At 39.0% G+C, this 20,704-nt stretch overlaps 1 protein-coding gene across 2 annotated transcripts in view; it reads left to right on the top strand.

The window, feature by feature from the left end:
* The window catches only part of LOC103181121 (dmX-like protein 1), a 134,964-nt gene that overhangs the window by 91,611 nt on the left and 22,649 nt on the right, over window positions 1–20,704 (top strand). Inside the window, exons 29-37 of one of the 2 annotated variants that reach the window (XM_042333817.1) lie at window positions 6,282–6,466; window positions 9,766–9,896; window positions 11,210–11,295; window positions 12,331–12,523; window positions 16,089–16,206; window positions 17,284–17,346; window positions 18,506–18,592; window positions 18,833–18,951; window positions 19,315–19,456. In XM_042333817.1, coding sequence (XP_042189751.1) covers window positions 6,282–6,466; window positions 9,766–9,896; window positions 11,210–11,295; window positions 12,331–12,523; window positions 16,089–16,206; window positions 17,284–17,346; window positions 18,506–18,592; window positions 18,833–18,951; window positions 19,315–19,456 — 1,124 coding nt within the window. The remainder of the gene's footprint in view (window positions 1–6,281; window positions 6,467–9,765; window positions 9,897–11,209; window positions 11,296–12,330; window positions 12,524–16,088; window positions 16,207–17,283; window positions 17,347–18,505; window positions 18,593–18,832; window positions 18,952–19,314; window positions 19,457–20,704) is intronic. The other variant, XM_007897364.2, reaches the window with a different exon arrangement.

Raw genomic sequence — 20,704 nt, 5'->3', positions numbered from 1 at the left:
GATCCATAATAGTTTTGACCAATAAAAAGTTTTTATTAACTATAAATTTAATCAATCCTTTTTGTTGGTTAATTACATAATTAAGGGCATGTTTTACACATGGTGGACAAATGGTGCATAATTGATTCCCTGTATGAAAGTTTGATCGGACATGTAAAAGAAAAGTGGGCAAGTGGGTATTGCAAAAGCAAAGATACTATATCTTTAAAGGAACAGACATGCCTGGTTTACTACCAATAATATTCTCTCATGAGTTTATCTGCTGAATCCAATACTTGTGAAAAATGATTAATTGAAAGAAGTTAAGGGTGAAATAGTTTATGAAAAATAAATCTTTCTGTCAAAAAGGATAAATGTTTCATTTCAAGTCCTTATGGGGAAGTTATTGTAGTTGCAAGGAAACAAATTGAATTAAGGAAAGGAAAATATTTGAAAAAAAACTATTGCTTTTTTAAACAATTAACCCAGTTCTATTAATATCATTGTGAGTTAGCATTACATGTTAGTTAATGGGCTTTTGCATTAGACTAGTGTTTTGATATAATGTAATCTCTGTGTACAGAGTGGAAGAAAAGCATGCTCAATCTATTTATAACTGATGATATATGGTTCTGTTTCAAGTTCTTTTATTGAGTTAGGGGAAATTGAATAAATCGATAATCCTTCAATGAGAATTCTAGAATCATCATGGGGATCTGAGTTAAATATTGATGGATTTTGTTTACTTCTATCATTGAGAATAATATAAGTACTTCTCCTGTCATTTCTTCGCCATCTCATTTCTAGCATTCTCTTCAGCCAACATTCCTGATTCATTTCTGTGCAAGTAGATGCTGTGATTCTGTGCTCCTGCTTATCTATCAGAAAAAATATATAGTTTTCGCTTAGTTACAGGCAAAACAAGTTGATTTAAGCTGGTAAATACAAAATATATTTTTTAACTAAAGTCTAACCATGAATGAATTTGAAAAGTCTAACTTCTGAAGTCCTGGTCCATTGTAAGTATTCCTTTTATGAATATCGTGGCTACAGATGCAGTCATTTTTCTCTGAAACAACGTCTTATTACTGAGCAAATTTGGACACCTTTTTAACATATTAACTGAATGTTTCTGTATTGCCCATCAAATTGGATTCATCTGCTGAAAGGTATTAATTTTGCTGTTTGGGTCCTGCCCAGAAGGACTATTTCATTAAATCATAGAAATTTACAGCAAAGAAAGGAAGCAATTCTACTCAAGTCTGCACCAGCTTTTAAAGCAAGGTGTTCACTACTCTGCCTTATCCGCATACCTCTTCAAGCCTCTATTTCATTTTGTAATATGATAGGAAGGAGGAAAAATACTGGCCTTTCATCTTTGGGATCAGATTTAGTTCCAAACAGACTATTTGGAATGAAAGCCTCAGCACTTCTCGATCAGTCAGGAATGAGTTGCGGGGCAATCTGAACTTAGTTTGTAATGATAATAAGGACAAAGCACAAAACTGCATAAAAAATGCCATATATTAGTACTAAATTAACAGTGTCAACGAGATAATAGTTGACATTGGAAATGGAAGCATGTATACTCATAGTCTGTGAAATAGGCATAAATAAAGGAGACTTTACTAGGGCTAGCTTTAAAGAACGTAACAGATCTAACAATGGGTACTGGAATCTGGGAAAGTAATTATTCCTTACGTTGATGAGCACTGAAAATTACCAATATGTGATATTTCACTTCCAGTAGAAAAGATAGTTCGGCAAATCAATTTGAAGTGCAGGAGTAAAGAAAAACAAAGTTGTTCGTATTCTGGTCTTATGTCTTACCTGGATGGCATATACTGTGAGAAAGTTTATTTGTCAAACATAGAAAAAACTGTCGGTCCGAAATAATGCATTCATGTGTTAAAAATAAGTTACTAAGTAAGTTTTTTGCCTCAGGTTTTAGTAAATACAAGATAAGAAATTTATTGGATCTGGAAAGAGAACTCAGTTGTGTTGCAGAGGCAATTTGTGACACAATACGTATAACTACCAACATGGTTGCCAAACAGCTGTGCAAACATAAGGTAAAAAAATCCCATGGGGGCGGATAAATTGCATTTGAGGATTTTTAAGGAACCAAGGGAGGAAATTGCAGGAACTCTGGCACAAATCTTTCAGAAAGCACTGGATACTGGAGAGGTGCCTGGGGACTGGAGTAAGGCAGATATTACTCCTTTTTTTAAAAATGTAGCAGAAATGACCTAGGAAACTACAGTCCAGTGAGTTTAACGTCTGTTTTGGGTCAAGTTATGGAGACTCTTTATTAAAAATAAGACCATGGAGCATCTGGACAGTAATAATATGATAAAAGATAGCTAATATGGGTTTAAGAAAGGGAGATCCTGCCAAACTAATTTACTGTTTTTCTTTACTGTGTGACAAGGGAGCTTGATAAGGCTAAGACAGTGGATGTTGTATATCTGGACTTCAGTAAGGCCTTTGATATAGTTCCTCATGAAAGGCTGGTACTGAAAATAAAGAAAGCGGGAATCAGAGGCAGTATCTTACAATTGATTTGTAATTGGCTGACTGATAGAACCCAGAAGATAGTGGTACAGGGAATGTCATCAGGCTGGGAGAATGTTACCAGTGAAGTTCCACAGGGGTCTGTTTTGGTACCTCTTTAATTTGGCATCTTCATAAATGACCTGGAGCTAGGAGTCACAAGCACAATGGCTAAATTTGCAGGTGACACAAAGCTATGGTCGACTGCAAAGATGAACAGGATAGGTTACTGGAGGACTTGAACATTCTTGGGAATTGGGCAGATCGATGGCAGATGAAATTTAATGTAGAGGAAGGAATGGAAAGAGCTTCACATTGGGACAAAAAAATCCAGGAAGGGACTATTATTTAAATGGTTAGAAAATAATCTGTATGGAAAATGAAAAGGACCTGGGATCCTGATTGATAATAAATTGAAGCTATCGCAACAGTGCTCGGTAGGAGTGAATAAGGCGAACCAGATGCTGGGCTGTATTAAAAGGGCATTATTGAACCAAAATAGTGGGGTATTCCTGTCACTTTATAAATCACTGCACTTGAACTACAGTGTGCAGTTCTGGTCACTGGAATATAAAAAGGATATTGCAGCAATTGAGAGGATAGATACAGAGAAGGGCAACCAAAATGATTGAGGAGATGGAGCGACTGGACTATGAGGAGCGATTAGATAAGGTGGACATATTCACACTGAGAAGAAAAGGTTGATGCTTGATACGATTATGATTTAAGATTCTAAAGGGAATAGATAATGTAGAACATCATAAAACCATACGTTTTATCTCGTACTCAACAGTAAAACCAGAGGACATGGCCTATGATTTAAGGGGTAAATTCAGAACAAATCTGCAGAAACACTACTTCAGTGAGCAAATAGTAAACTTATGGAACAGGCTTCCTTGGGAGACAGTGGAAGCAGAAAATGTTTTTTTGTAGATTTCTGCTAGAAAATAATATCTCGGGACAAAGCATATAGTTTGCTACACGACATGTCAAGCGACTGTTAGGATGATGGAAGGCAAACTAGATGGACCTTGATCTACTTTCACCTAGCAAATTCTTATGTCCTAAAACTAGGTTGAATGTACGAAGAGTTTCTGCTGACTGTTAGAGCAGGATAGACACTCATCAGATTGTGCAGGGCACTAACTCATCTCTCTTTTTTGGCTGCCAGACTCAATGGTCAGAAAATATCCCAAAGTGGGAAGAATGCTGATTTTAAACTACTAGGGTATTATAATTTGCATGCACTTTTTAAAGTGGATATTGTATTGCCTGCTTTCAAAGAAAAATTATTTTGTTTCTGATTCTAGTTTTGTTTGTTTTATATATTTCTTCACTTTCACACCCTTTTCATTGCTTTCCCAACAAAGATAAAGATACGGTAAGGGAATTTTCTCACCCAGAGCTCCAGCTTGATCCCTATCAATTCAGTGTATCTGAGTCTGATATAGCTCAGGTTACTGGTGAGGTTGGTGAGTAAGTACTAATGCCTACTATATTTGTGTTACAGCTGCAGTAGTTGCATTGCAAAGTAAATACTAGGCATGTCTGCAGCTTGGAAAGGATTGGTTTAATTTTCAACTAACACGTTGAAAAAATATATATTTCACTAACTCAAGATCTCCAGGTAAAGCTGACTGGTTATTTAGACAGTGGAAATTGTAAAAGGTTTGCCATTTGTTCGCATGCAAGGAAGTTCTCTTTAAACCGAAAATAGATTATAGAAACCATGTTAGCTGAATGTCAAATAAAAAGGACTTGGTGCATGGTATCATTTCAGCATATTTTGCACATGTACTGTCAACACTTCAATAGCATATTTTGTGTCTTGTCACTGATGCTTTCACTTAAGAGTCTTTAATGGAACAATGATTGAGTGATGAAAGCTGCTTAAAAAATAGGACTTAGTATTATCACACAACATTGCTTATTTTTTTTCTTGATGTGAAGAGATCAGGGGAAAATTGCAAAGAAATGTTGATTGATTAAGCAACAACAAGATTACATTTGTGTAGCACCTTTCATGTCAGGAGGACGTTCCAAGGCCTGGACAGGGTACAGCATTTCAGACCTGAGCTGGGGTCAGGGGGGGAGAAGGGAGGGGAAGGGGGTGGGCGATGGAATGGTCGAAGAGGAGGGTCTTGACGCGGGACTTGAAGGAGGCTAAGGAGGGGTTGAGGTGGGGTGATTGGGAAATGGAATTCGAGAGGTTGGGGGCAGCGTGGCTGAAGGCTCTCCCGCCACAGAACAATGAAAGAGGTTTACTTTGAAAAGTATGAGGGAGTACAATTGGAGCAGAAGAATAAAGATTGGGAGGATTTTCTAAATGGAAAAGCACTAGGAAGCGTAAATGAACAGACAGATCTTGGGGTTCAAGTTTCGATTATTAAAATCTAATTTGATGGTGGGGAACCGCAGACAATAACACAAATGGGATGTTGGTTTGTATTATTATCAGGACCTAATCATTGTTACTTCTCCAGTTATACAGTGCTCTTATCCAACTTCATATGTTTATTTTTAGACATCCAAACTTAGGAAGGATTCATTAGTCTTAGAAAGTATCTAAGACCAACTAGTTTAATTTTAACTAGACTGGGAGGGAAGGGTTTGACTGTGATAGGCTGGATAGTGTGGGATTATATTCCTTGGAGCAGAGGCGTATAACCCCATAAATATAAATTGAGATATTTTAAATACCTCAATTTCATTCAGTCAACATTTTGGGTCCACGACCCTTCATCAGAAAAGGAATTGATAGTTAGGTATTGGGTGACTTACTCTATACAGTTTACATAGAGACTTTCACATCAGGAGGATGTCTCAAAGCCCTTCCGATTGCTGGCTGTCATTCAAGCTGTGGGTGAGAGAAGAATGACCAAAACCATGGTCAAAGAGGTATGTCTTGAGGTCAGTTCTTCCCTTTGGTAGTAGGACCACTACATAGAGAAATAACCATAAAAACAGAACCAAGACTCCTGGAATTGCAGTTAAGAAGTGTTTCTTCACACAGAGTGTTGTAAACTGCCTTTACAACCACCTGAAGGTGAACTAGATGGACCTTAGTCTTTTTTTCATCTCGCATTTCTTATGTTCTTATGTAAAGGTATGGAATGCTCTGCCCCAGAAAGCTGCACAGGTGGAATCAATAGAGATATTTAAAGGACACATAGACACTTGGGTATTAGAGGTATTGAGTGGTGTGATGAAAGAATGGTTATTGGGATTAGAAGATCTGCCAAGATCTGATAAACTGGTAGAATGTGCTCAACTGGTTAAATAGCCTTCTCCTGTTTTCCTATGTTCCTGTTTGTGAATATTATTCTGATTATAAAATTAACTGTAATCCATAAACATATGTTAAATGGTATACAATCAAGACTGTGTTTCTGTCTGCTGTGGAATGGAGTTTATATCCAATGTGCTTGCATTTACCTCAAATTAACAGGTTTGGCTATGAATGAGCTTCACCTTAGGCTGTACATTTATTGTGCTGTATGCATAAGGAGTTTTCATGTGTTTGATTTAGAAAACTGGAGAAATCTTTTAAACTGTTATTACTCACGTATGCCTTCATTAATATTATTGTTAATGAGAGCCTGTCTGTTTAAAAAGAAAAATGGATTACTATATTACGGAATTAGATCCATAAATTCTGCCTGTTTTGTGATGTAAATGGTTCTCAGTATAAGAAGGCCAATAACTGAAGGAACACATTACACATTTTTCATTCAATGCTTCATTTACAGTGGTTGCTGCTCCTCCTGAAGATAAACGTCACAGTCGCTTCAAACTCTTGACGTCCCAATCAGAAAGCAGAGAGTTCAAAGCACCTGAGGTATCTGCCTCTCCCATTGTCAACCAGGAGCTTCCAAATTATAAAGAGAAGTTCATCCCACCCGAGCTCAGTATCTGGGATTATTTTATAGCAAAGGTAATGACTTCCTTTTTTCAAAAAAAATCATTGATGTACCTTTCCCTACATTGAAAATAAAAAGCTTGGCAGCCACTCCATATATTCACTGTGTGTGTCTGTATGTATGTATAGGAATTAGGAGCAGTAGTAGGCCATTCGGCCCCTCGAGCCTGCCCTGCCATTCAGTAAGATCATGGCTGATCTTCTAACCTAACTCCATCTGCTCGCCTTATCCTTTAATCTCTCTATCCTTTAGAAATCTATCAATATCAGTCTTGAATATGCTCAAGGAGCATCTACAGCCTTCTGGGGTAGAGAATTCCATAAATTCTGAGTGAAGAAATGTTTCCTCAATTCAGTTCGAAAAGGCTGTCCCTTAATCTTGAGACTATGACCCCTAGTTTTAGATTCTCCAACCAGGGAAAACAGTCACACGGCATCTACCCTGTCAAGACCCTTAAGAATCTTATAGGTTTCTATAAGATCACCACTAATTCTTCTATATTCTGGAGAATATAGGCCTAGTTTACTCAACCTATCCTCATAGGTCAGCCCCCTCATCCCAGGAACCAACTTAGTGAACCTACTTAGTGAACCCCCTCTAAGGCGCGTATGTCCTTTCTTTAATAAGGAGACCAAAACTGCACACAATATTCTAGCTGCGATCCCACCAAGGCCTTATACAGTTGCAGCAAGACTTCCCTAATCTTGTATTTTAACCCTTTTGCAATAAACGCCAACATGCCATTAGCCTTCCTAGTTGCTTGTGTACCTGCATACTAACTTGTTGTGACTGGTATACAAGGACACCCAATTCTCTCTGAACACTGACATTATCTAGTCTCTCCCCCTCCAGAAAATAATCTGCTTTTCTGTTATTACTACCTAGGTGAATAACTTCACACTTCCCCACATTATATTCCATCTGCCACCTTCTTGCCGACTAATCTAGCCTATCAATATCCCTTTGCAATATTTTTGTGTCATCCTCAGAGCTTACTCTCCCACCTAGCTTAGTATCATCTGCAAATTTAGATATTTTAAGTTCTATGTCCTCGTGTAGATCATTGATATAAATTGTAAATACAGCAACAACAAAATGACATTTATAGAGCGCCTTTCACATCGGGAGGACATCCCAAAGCGAAATAGTTGAGGCCCAAGCGCTGATCCTTGTGGCACTAGTCACATCCCGCCAATCTGAGAAGGACCCGTTTATCCCTACTCTCTTTTCTTCCCGTTAGCCACTCTTCGATCCATGCTAATATATTGCCTTTAATTCCATGGGCCCTAAACTTGTGTAGCAGCCTTTTATGTGGCACCTTGTCGAATGTCTTCTGAAAATCTAAATACATCACATCTACTGGTTCTCTCCTATCTAACCTGCTAATTACATCCTCAAAAAACTCTAAAAGATTTGTTAAGCATGACTTCCCTTTTGTAAAGCCATGTTGACTCTGTCTAATCATGTTATGGTCTTCTAAGTACCCCACTATAGCGTCCCTAAATAAGGATTCTAGAATGTTCCCTATCACCGATATCAGATTGACTGGTCTATAGTTCCCTATCTTCTCTCTCCCATCCTCCTTAAATAGTGGTGTTATGTTTGCGATCTTCCAATCACTGGGAATATCAAAAACAAGGCATCCACTATCTCAGCATCCACCTCTTTTAAAACCCTAGGGTGCAGGCCCTCAGGTCCGGGGCATTTGTCAATTTCGATTCCAACAGTTTCTCCAGTACTAATTCTTTACTGATCTTAATTTCCCTAAGTTGCTCACTAACATTAGCTTCTTGATTCTATTTTTGGTAAGTTTTCCGTGTCTTCTAACGTGAAGACAGAAGCAAAGTATTTGTTTAATGACTCTGCCATATCTTTATCCCCCATTATAATTCCTCCTGTCTCTGCCCGTAATGGACCCACATTCACTTTGATAGTCTCTTCCTCTTTATGTATTTGTAAAAACTCTTGCAGTCTGTCTTTACCTCCTAGCTAGTGTGCCCTCATAATCCATTTTCTCCCTCCTAATCAGTTTCTTAGTTTTTCTTTGTTGGTCTCTGAAGCCCTCCCAAACCTTGGGTTTATTGCTCTCTTTGGCAGTATTATAGGTCTCTTCTTTTAATTTTATACTTGCCCTAACTGCTCTAGTTAGCCATGGTTGAACCACTTTTCCTATGGTATATTTATTCCTCAAAGGAATATGAGATCGCTGGGAATGATGTACTATATCTTTAAAGGTTTGCCATTGCTGGTCTATTGTCATATCCTTTAATCTAATTCCCCAATCTATTTTAGCTAATTCCTCTCTGATACCTATAAAGTTGGCTCTATTTAAATTTAAGACCCTTGCTTCAGACTTAACTACATCACTCTCTAACTTAAAATGCTAAATTCCATCATGTTATGGTCACTCTGCCCTAGAGGAGCCTTAACTTCCTGATTGCTGATTAACCCTATTTCATTACTCAAAACAAGATCCAGGATCGCCTGTTCCCTGGTTGGTTCCTCAGCATATTGATCTAGAAACCTATCTCTAATGCATTCTATAAACACTCCTCTAACTTACTTTTGCCAATTTGGTTTTCCTAATCTATATGAAGATTAAAATCTTCCACTATTAGTGTATTTCCTTTGCTACATGCTCCTCTAATTTCCTGGTTAATACTTTGCGCAGTATTGTGACTGCTGTTCGGGGATCTATAAACTACTTCCACTAGTGTTTTCTGCCCCTTGATATTTTGTAATTCCACCCATACTGAAATTTAGTTGTGTGTGTGTTGACCAAATACAGATTGATATCGGATATGTTAATATGTTTATGTTTATATTTTGTCTCTTGTTTAATTTTGACTTTGTATGCAGAAATTGACATTTCTGATTTCACATTGAGATAGTTTTTAGATTTTATAAATACAGCACTCATCCAAATTTCAGAATTCTCCTGCCTTTTATATTCAAAATGTTTTTCAGAGGATGACTGCTGAAGGATCATGTATTTAATTTGTGCGCTCATTCATTTTATAATTTAACTGATCCATTAACTTGCTTTACCATCAGTAAGCAGGGTTTGTAGTAACAAAAAAAAATCAGTTTTGATTGTTTTTTTTTACCAAATGTAATATTTTCTGAAAACCCAGGAAGATAAGGTAAAAATAGCCAGATATTTCAGTACTTCTGATTTCCGTTCAGAATAAATTCCTGTTCAATAGTTGTAGAGTATTATTTCCAAGCGCTCCAGGACATTACCTCACATGAAGGGTGCTATATAAATGCAAGTTGTTGTAGTTGTTATACCAGGTTAACTTTGTTTTTCTAGCCCTTTGTTCACCCATTACAAAGCATAATAGAGTATGACTCAGAAGATAGCCAAGACAGTGATGAAGAGGAAGAAGATGCTTTTGCTACAGACACACAACTACAGGAACACTCCAATCCTAATTCTTTCAGGTACTCATCACAGTAATGACTTTGATATAATCGAAAATATTTTCCCATCTTTATTTGGATTTTAGAAATTGATGCTGTTCCACTTAATCAGTTACTAGTTACTGTTCAGGCACATGGAATAGATGGGAATGTATTCAAGGCAATTAACTATTTTGTGGAAACAACACATAGTGGTGTACATGGAAAGATAATTTTATAAATGAATTGGCGATTATTGTTCTGTCACAGGTGTAAAATTGCAGGTGAGACCAAATTGGAATGAGTGGAAAGTAATGGCAAACAGTTGCAAAACTTCAGTGATCTGGAGAGCCTGGGTACTTGAATGGGAAATGTAAAGTTATAAGATTTGACAAGTGAAATGGTGGTTTATAGGATGAATTTAAATTTAATTCAGGTATTAGAACAGGAAAAAAATGGCATTGGAGTTTTGGTAGGTGGATACTAAAATTAGCGCAGTGTACCCAGTTAGTTGAGGAAGCAAACAAAAAATAGGTGGACTGTATAGCTTAGGAGGGTAATGTGTATTGAGAAACAATTTGAAAATTGTATCTGACTATAATTAAACCACATCTGAGTACTGCATGGAATTTGAGACTCCTTATTTCAAAAAAAGATGCTCAATTGAGAGTGCAAAGATGAACCATTGGATTAATTTCAGTATTTATGGTCAGAGCTGTTACAAAATATTGATCACACTCAGTTTTTTTTCTGGAAACTTGGAGACCAATGAATGACTGGATAGAAGTGGTTAAAATTTAGCATTTGCCTCTCTGCTCTGGTTATCAGCTTCCTCATGCTGAGATGCAGTTCCATTTAGGGTTAACCCTAACCCAGCCAAGTGGCCTTTGCTCAGATGTGAGCCTTGACGGTCAGGGTCAGCAGGCCACTCAACTGTAGAGGGCACCAGTCAAGTCTAACCATTCCATAACCAGTAATAATTATAATAATCATCCTTGCATTTGATATATCACATCTTTGAGACATCTCAAAGCGCTTCACAGAATATATTGTAAAGTGAATTGACTGTATATTTTGTGGGCGAAACGGTGCTAAAAGGAGACAAGAATCCAGAACGATGATTGGTATTCCCCCCCCCCCCACAACCCTGGGCAGGCAGGGACCAATTTAGACGTCCCTTGCAAACGTGTCTGAGATACTCAGCACAGATATGCCTTTCTATTTTAAGCATGTTTCAATACTGTTACAAGCTGTCTTTTCAATCGAATTATATCCTAAGTAACAAAAAAATCTGTTTTAGTTGTGATTTTCTTTGGAAGGTTAACTCTTTTTAACTCATTTCTTGTTATGTTCAGCTGGTCACTGATGCGATTTGCTATGGTGCAATTGGTGTTACGCAATATCAAAAACTTTTACCCAATGGCAGGGCTGGAGCTTTCAGGTAAGAGTCTGCATTTGTATATGTTGATGCACAATAGGAAATCGAATCTTTCTCTTCAGCCATCCTCTTCTGAAGGTAGTGACGAATGTCCTTCCTCCCCCACATCCGGTCCCTCACCAGCACTGGTTTCTTCCACCTCCGACGCATCATCCGTCTACGCCAATACCTCTCCCCAAAAGCCGCTGAAACCCTGGTCCATGCTTTTGTCACCTCTCGGCTGGACTACTCTGACGCCCTCCTCACCAGTCTCCCATCCACTGCCATTCATAAAATCCAAATCATTCAAAACTCTGCCGCCCGCATTCTCACCCGCACGAAACTTCGCTCCCCAATCACCCCAGTCCTTGCCAGACTGCACTGGCTGCCTGTCCCAGAGAGGATCGATTTCAAGATCCTCACCCTTGTATTCAAATCCCTCCACTCCTCTGCACCCCTCTACCTCTCTGACCTCCTCTCTCCTCAAAACAGTACCCACTGCCTTCGCTCCTCCGGGTCTGGCCTTCTCCTCGTCCCCCGAGTCCTCCGCTCCACCCTCGGCGGCCGTGCCTTCAGCCACTATGCCCCGAGGCTCTGGAACTGCTTTCCTCACCCCCTTTGCCTCGCTCCCTCCCTTCCCATTTTAGGTCTCTGCTGAAGACCTTTCTTTTCGACCGCGCCTTTGGTCACCTTCCTCCCCCTCCCCCTGGCTCGGCCCCAGGATCCATTACTGTACAGCGCTCTGAGACACCGTCCAGTGTGGAGGGCTCTATATAAATCCAAGTTATTGTTGTTATTGTTGAATGACAGAAGAGAGCAAATTCCATAATCTAGCCTCATATTGTGAATTCACAACATAATGGGTTGTAATCTGAATAATGCACAAATATTTGTACAATTAAATTTCAGTCTGATGGAGTGGGTGAATTCGAAGTGTTGAAAGTTGTGCTGGGGTCTGGCAGACTCTGTGTTGATTCAGTTAAACAACTTTACCTCTACTAACTTTTCCACATTCAATTGGGGATGTTCTAATAATCTTTTTTTATGATTCACATTTAGAGCTTCCTGTTTGCTCCCCAATTTGCCACATTATTTTGAAGACTCTTCAGCGTTGGGAGCAAGTGTTGCTTCGGCGGCTTGAATTGTTTGGTGGCCCTCCTCCAGACTTCATCACCCTGCATGGCACAGTGTCTGCTGGACCTGCTATTCTACTCCATAAAATGCTGCTGGAGCCCTCAAATACACCCTTCAAGTAAGCATGCATTTCAAGTCCAAATCATATTCTTTATTGTATATTAGATCGCTTTCTGGGGTTATAATTCCTTAAAAAAGGGTGGTCACTCAATCCATGACTGTTTGTGGAAAACTGCTGTGCGCAATTGACTGCTGTGTTCCCCCCACAAAATAAACAAGTCAATACACTTTACAGTATGCTTAAGCAGAGAGCCTAGCAGCATGAAGTGCAACAGAGTGAGAACTTTGTTAAGGAATTTGGTGAGAGTGGGAATTCTGTGCAGAGGGGGAAAGAGGTATATAATTATAAAATATATAATAGTTATATTAAAATAAAATAAAACATGTCTGGAAATATGGCAGGGCAACTGAGACCTGTTGCATACACAATGTTTGCCATGTTGGAACTCCAGGATGTTTTATTATTTTGTTTTGGAGGGATTATTATTAGACGTGTGGAGTAAGGAAACTTGCCCAAGGTTTCGCCCTGCTTGGAATTGAACCCAGGTGTCTCTCTTGTAAGGCAAGTGCTCTAACCACTGAGCTACCACTGTAGGAAGTACAGAGGAGAACTGAAAAAGGTAATAAGTGGGCCAAAGAGATTGTATGAGAAAAGATTAGCAGGTAACATAAAAGGGAGCCCTAAGATATTTTATAACAACAACAACAACAACAACAAGATTCCATTTATTAAGCGCCTTTCACGTCGGGAGGATGTCCCAAGGCGCTGTACAGTGGGGTCAGGACCCGAGCAGGGGGGAAATGGTCAGGGTGAGGGGAGGGAAGGGAGAGAGCGAGGAGGGGGTAGAGAGTCGAGAAGGGAGCTGAAGGCACGGTCAAAGAGAAAGGTCTTGAGACCGGCCTTGAAGGAGGAAAGGAAGGAGGCGGCGAAGGCACTGGGGGATAGAGTTCCAGAGCCTGGGGGCTGAGAGGCTGAAGGCCCGGCCACCAATGGAAGGGCAGTTGGGGCGGGGGATGTGGAGCAGACCGGAGCCAGAGGAACGGAGGGTACGGGCAGGTAGGTAGGGGGATAGTAGGTCGGAGAGGTAGGAGGGAGCAAGGCCGTGAATGGCCTTGTAGGTGAGGATGAGGATCTTGAATTCGATCCTCTGGGGGATGGGGAGCCAGTGGAGGCGAGCGAGGGGGAGGGGAGGGAAGCATAAAAGCATATAAAAAATAAAAAGTTAGTCAAACGTAGGGTGGGTCCAATTAGAGACCAAAGAGGAAATCTTCTTGTGGAGGCAGAGGGCATGGCTGACGTACTGAATGAGTACTTTGCATCTGTCTTCACAAACGAAGAGGATGCAGCCAATACCACAATATCGGAGAAGAGGGAAGAGAAATGGATAAGGTAAGAATAAACCGAGAGGAGGTACTAAAAATGTTATCAGTGCTCAAGGCAGATAAGTCACCCGGTCTAGACGGGATGCATCCTAGGTTACTGAGGGAAGTAAAGGTGGAAATAACGGAAGTTCTGGCCACAATCTTTCAGTCCTCCTTGGACATCGGGGTGGTGCCAGAAGACTGAAGGGTTGCAAATGTTACTTCCCTGTACAAAAAGGGGCAGAAGGATAAACCTGGGAACTACAGGCCAGTCAGTCTAAGTTTAGTAGTGGGGAAACCTCTAGAGACTATAATCCGGGACAAAATAAATTTTCACTTAGAAAAATATGGATTAATAAAGGGCAGCCAACATGGATTTGTTAAAGGCAACTCATGTCTAATAAACCTGATGGTTTTTTGATGCAGTAACGGAGAGGGTGGGTGAAGGAAATGCAGTTGATGTAGTTTATATGGGTTTTCAAAAGGCGTTTGATAAAGTGACTTGTAAGCAAATTAGAAGCCTACGGTATTAAAGGGACAGCGGCAGCATGGATACAGAACTGGCTGGGAGACAGAAAATAGAGAGTGGTGGTAATTGGTTGTTTTTCTAACTGGAAGGAAGTGTGCAGTGGTGTCCCCCAGGGGTCAGTATTGGGACCACTGCTGTTTTTGATCTATATAAATGACCTGGATTTGGATATAGGGAATACAATTTCCAAGTTTGTAGATGATATTTGTGGAGTCCTGTAGCTCAGTGGTTAGAGCACTCGCTTTGCACGTGAGAGACCTGAGTTCAATTCCAGGCAGAGGGCGAAACCTTGGGCAAGTTTCCTTACTCCACACGCCTAATAATAATCCCTCAAAAAACCAAAAACAATAATTAAATTGGTCATTTTTAATCCATGACTGTTTGTGGGACATTGCTGTGCGCAATTGGCTGCCGCGTTCGCCCACAAATATACAGTCAATTCACTTTACAGTATGTTCTGTGAAGCGCTTTGGGACGTCCTCCCGACGTGAAAAGCGCTATATCAAATGCAAGGATTATTATTATTAAGATAGGAAAAGTAGTAAACAGTGAGAAGGATAGTAGCAGACTGCAAATGGACAGACAGGCTGGTAAAATGGGCAGACATGTGGCAGATGAAGTTTAATGTGTAGAAATGCGAAGTAATGCATTTTGGAAGGAAGAATGAGGAGAGGCAATATAAGCTGATGATACAATCTTAAAGGGGGTGATGGAACAGAGAGACCTGGGTGTTCATGTAAATAAATCTTTGAAGGTGGCAGAACAGGTAGATAAAGCTGTTTTTTTAAACAACAAGCATGCAGGTTACTAGGCTTTATAAATAGGGGGATAGAATACAAAAGTCAGGAAATTATGATAAACTTTTATAAAACACTAGTTAGGCCTCTGATAGAACTGTGTTCAGTTCTGGCACCACACTTTAGGAAGGATGTCGAGGCATTGGAGAGGATGCAAAGGAGATTTACCAGGATCATTCCAGGAATGAGGGTACCTGATAATTCATTTATCAGGAGAGGCTAGAGAACCTAGGATTCTTCTTCTTGGAGCAGAGAAGGTTTAGAGGAGATTTAATAGAAGTGAGGGGATTCGAGGGTGAACACAGAGAAACTATTTCCGCTGGCTGGTAACCCGAGGACACCGATTTAAAATAGTTGCTGCAAGAAACAGAGGGGAGGTGAGGAGAAATTTTTTCACACAGTGATGTGTTTGGATGCATGCCTGAAAGGGTGGTGGAAGCCGATTCAATAACAACTTTTAAGAGAGAAACAGATAATTATTTGGGGAGGACAAGTTTGCAGGGCTATGGGAGAGAGCGGGGGAGTGGGATTGAATTGGAAAGCTCTTTTCAAAGAGCCAGCTCAGACATGATGGGCCGAATGGCCTCCTTCTGTGCTGTATAATTCTATGATATTCTTTGAAGCGCTTTTGAGTCTCAACGACTTGATAAGGCACTATATCAAAACCAAGGATTATTATCATTATTATTTGAATGTACATTTTACCGATTTATAACAACAACAAGATTACATTTGTATAGCGCCTTTCACGTCGGGAGGATGTCCCAAGTCGCTGGAAAATTATATAGTTGGTATATAAAATATATTAAATCCAAGGTAATTCTGATAAAGGGGGTAGAAGCATACATTTGAATTTGTGTTCTAGAATCACTTAAAAAAAATCTGCTGAAACATTAATACTTAGGTAAATATCTGTGAATACTTTCCTTATGTAGGTCAAAGCACCATTCTGCACTTCCTGTAAAGAGACTTTGGCAATACCTCTTGAAACAGGAGGAAGTTCAAGACACCTTCATTAGAAACATTTTCACAAAGAAAAGAGGTCCAAATGAGGTCTGTATTGCTGCAGTAAATACAAGTTCTGTGCTGTTTCAAACTCAATTTATTTCTGCCATCTACTAATCATTCATCATAGTTTTAGTTCTCATCTAGGTCCTCAATGTTACTCGTGGTTGAATAAATCACGCTCATGTTAAATTACGCATTCATGTTTTCAGCATCAATGCAGTTTGTTATATGGAGCCATTTATTATAAGGAAAATGCAAAAGGAGATAATGAGCTTGTGTTTGAAATGCTGAAGCTTCAGCCTTCTGGACGTTTCAGGATTACCATTTGGAAAACGTTCTAACTATTGCACAAGTTGAAAAACTGAAGAATCAGGAAATTAGAGGGAAAATGTACTTATTGAATGAGTCCGAAGTATGATTTGTACTGTATAAATAATTTCTCTAATCAAAACAAAGTATTTTTGGGAGCGTTGTAATCGTAGCATTGAAAGGGAAGTTCATACTCTGCTGTGCACATCAAAACCATGACACAGAATTGTTTCTTACACTTTCTTTTAAAGTTGCAATACTTACTTTTTTATATATAAAATGAGATATAGTAACCTTTGAGAAAATGAATCAAAACCTTGTGTTCAAATGTCTTTGGAGCCAGTGAGCTTTGCTTTGCAGATTATGAACACCTTTGATTACAATACATTCTTGCAACTTTAAAATAGTCATTACATACAAATATTCTCGTTCGTCTGGTTATTACTAAATGGCAAATTTATAATGTGAATTGATAAGGTTAGGGAACCCTAAAAATGTTTTTGATTAGTTGCAAACCTTCCAAGCAAAATTCAAGCTACAGAATTCTACACATGTATCCAATATTAAAAAAGCTGACTTTATCTGGTAGATTACTTTATGTGAATTAAAAGTATAATAAGTACCCCATGGGATTTTCAAAAATGAGAAGAGTGTTGATGCCTGTACTTAGCATCTATTACCGGACCATTAATCATTTTAGCTTCCTGTTTGATATACAGCAATCAATCTTTAACCAAGAAAATGTTTTCTCTTTCATGCTTAATTCATTTTCTTTTTAAATCATTTGTCTTGTGGTTGTTCTGTGTGATGTAGTCAGTAGAGACCTCCAGTGAAACAGTCAGAAATACTATGACGGAGCAACCTAACACCAATAAGGTACAACTTGTGTTCATACGCTTGCTCTGGCACTGAATATAGTGATCTCCACAGGAAGTGCAGTTCTGTCGTAGAACAACGTCAGCAGCTGGGCAAATACCGTCTGATCCGATTGATCTATAAATTGTTTATGTTCTTAAAAAGTCATAAATTTAAAATCTCAATGATCCAAGCTTAAGTACCTGGAGAGACCACACAGTAAATTAAATACACAAACTGCCAGAGTCCCACTTCACCATTGTGTATTTGAGAATGTAAATGTTCTTACTTGGTGTCCTAGAGAAGTGTTCACTGAGTGTAAATTGGAGAAATGGTGGGCTTCATTTTCTCTTCTCTGGTGTAAGCACTTATCTTGACACAAGTGCTCTTGAATTCCTGCCATGGTGTAAAATTGCTATTTTCCATCCAGGATTGCCACAATTTGGACTGGTGGTATTCTGAGAAATCCATAATTCAAACATAAAACTTTTGTGTCATAAACTGATACATTGTACTAAAGACTATAAAGATGACATGTGTTGTCCAATGTTTAGAAAGATTCAGTTTTGATCTTCACGTTTTACAAAAAGGCATCATTTAGCTAAGAAGAATATGGGGGAAGTCAAATTCAATTTCTGCCACCTCTAATTCAGAAAATAGTTCATTGCCTTTTTCTGGTAATGTGGATATATTTTGCACACGGTGCTTAAATTTTATTGGGTAATTTCAATGACAGTATCATATCATATTGTCCAATTGGGAGAGCTGCCAAGTTTATTAAACTATAGATGACGGTGCTGGACAATTGAGGCAAAAGTATGGCTTTATCACTACTAAGGCAAAGTTTTAAAGAAAAAACTTGGTGCTGCACAGAAATGAACTGAAAAAAATGGGGTGAAAAATAGCATTGCTCCTAAGTAAAATTGAGCTGGGTATCAATTTTACGCTGTATTGTACATTTGTAATGTATTCACATCAAAACTACACAACGTTTTTAAAATCAGGAAATTGCAAATTTATATCCTCATTATGCAGGCAGATGAAAAGCTGCTGTAGATTTTTTTTAAGCAATTATCTTTGAGATCATATGTTGTGTAGTTTTAATGTTTGACTACAGCATGACACTGTAGGGAAACAAATGTTATTCCAATTAATTTATTTTCTCCACTGTTTTCTGCAGATGGAAACTGATTCTGCTTACCCTGGTGGGAGGACAAGGATTGTACATAAGGAATCTGACATAATTACAGCATTTGCCATTAATAAAGTAAGTGAATATATAGTTTGATAAATAAATATGTCAAAACATTATAGTCTGTCCAATGATTGCTGTAAAATATACATGAGCATTTACCATAAAAATAAAGATATAATATTTATGATACCTAAAATGCTTATTTTGCTGTGAATTTAACTCAATTTATTTTGCTGCAAGCTAAAAAATTGTCATCTATTTCTATTCTCAGAGTTCTAATACGATTAACCGATTCTGTCCTGTTTGTTTTAGGCTAATCGGAATTGCATAGCAGTAGCCACTAGTCATGATATCCAGGAGCTTGATATATCTGCAATCCTGGCTACCCAGATCTACACATGGGTGGAAGACGACTTGGATCAAGAATCAAAGTACGTATATCAGAACAAGTTAATTCCCTGCTGTCTGAGTGAGAAAAAGATGATTAATTTGGTCTGATGGAAAGGAACAATATTGGTGTATTGGAAAGTTGATGGAGCTTCTGGTAATGGACCAGAGAGAGGATTGATATCAGAGCAAGTCAATACTGAGAGGAAGTGGTCCACATGATGCACGAATCGTGAGTGTTCTGGCTTAGACTGCAAAGGCTCAATCATAACTGACTATGTACGACATGAGAAAACACTGCAAGATTTCTATCCAGTGGGAAAATGTTTATCCCTAATTATGAAAAGTTGTAAAAATTACACAGATATTCATTTTAAACAAAAAAATCCTTTCCTGCTTACTCAAAGGTTGGATGATTTCCTGCTGGTTCATACTCGAGATGATTTGAGTGATATCCAGGGCAGCACGCCTTACACTCCCAGTGTTCCTGGTACCCCCATAAACATGCCTTGGCTAGGCAGTACACAGACCGGTAGAGGGGCATCTGTGGTGAGTCTGAAGTCTGCATTGTTATTTTTACTACTAACTTTTCTACTAGAATACCAACCACATGGATTATTTTACCAGTGTTGGTAAGTTTACCAACAGCTGGAAAAAAAGGTAAATTTGTAGCTTACTGATTGATAAGGATTCATTAGTGGCAAGCTCCCATCAATCTGTTTCCCCTGGTAGGAGAATCTATAACCAGGGGTCACAGTCTTAAAATCAGGGGTCAGCCTTTTAGAACAGAGTTGAGGAAACATTTTATGGAATTCACTACCTCAAAAGGCTGAGACTGATAGATTTTTTAAAAAATAGAGGGATATGGGGATAGGGCAGGTATTTAGAGTTAGGTCTGAAGATCAGCCATGATCTTATCGAATGGCGGGGCAGGCTCAAGGGGCCGAATGGCCTACTCCTGCTCCTAATTCTTATGTTCTTATATTCTAATCTCTGCAATTTGTGGCCCTAAAAAAGAAAGCAAGGCTTGAGAGAGTAAATGTCTGTGCCACTTTTGGGTTAAATGTGGAGCCGTAGGGTGATTTCTGATTTGAGCTAATAATAATAATCTTTGCATTTGATATAGCGCCTTATCATGTCTTTGAGACATCTCAAAGCACTTCACAGAATATACTGTAAAGTGAATTGACCATATATATTGTGGGTGAAACACGGCAGCCAATTGCGCACAGCAGTGTCCTACAAACGATCATAGATTGAAAGACCAAATGTTTTTTTTAAAAAGGATTATTATCACCGGAAAAGCGATCCTCCAATCAACTAACAACCGGGTTCCAACTTACTGCTAGGTAAACAGGCTTGTGGAGTAAGGAACCTTGCCCAACTTTTCGCCCTGCCGGCAATCAAACCCAGGTCCTCTCGCTTACGAGGCGAGTGCTCTCGCCACTAAACTACAGGACTCCACAATATCAGACTGAACACAAAAATATAGAACTATTGCATATCAGGACATCACTTGTGATATTGGAATTAACATTTCACAGGCGAGTCATCAGATTTTAAAAAAGTAAATCTTATGCAACTCCTTTTTATTGGTAGTACTCTTAATAGAAATAGAAAATAATCAAAACTCAAAATACTGTAGATGCTGGAAATCTGAAACAAAAACAGAAGTCGCTGGGATCACTCAGCAGGTCAGGCAGCATCTATGGAGAAAGGAAAGTGAGTCGATGTTTCGGGTCCACGACCCTTTGTCAGAACTGGGGGCATGTTGCAATGGAGAGGCTTTTAAGGGCT

This window comes from Callorhinchus milii, unplaced genomic scaffold (genome assembly GCF_018977255.1).
Source record: "Callorhinchus milii isolate IMCB2004 unplaced genomic scaffold, IMCB_Cmil_1.0 Scaffold1, whole genome shotgun sequence".
Taxonomy (NCBI): Eukaryota; Metazoa; Chordata; class Chondrichthyes; order Chimaeriformes; family Callorhinchidae; genus Callorhinchus; species Callorhinchus milii.
This window is presented reverse-complemented; position numbering and strand designations above follow the sequence as displayed.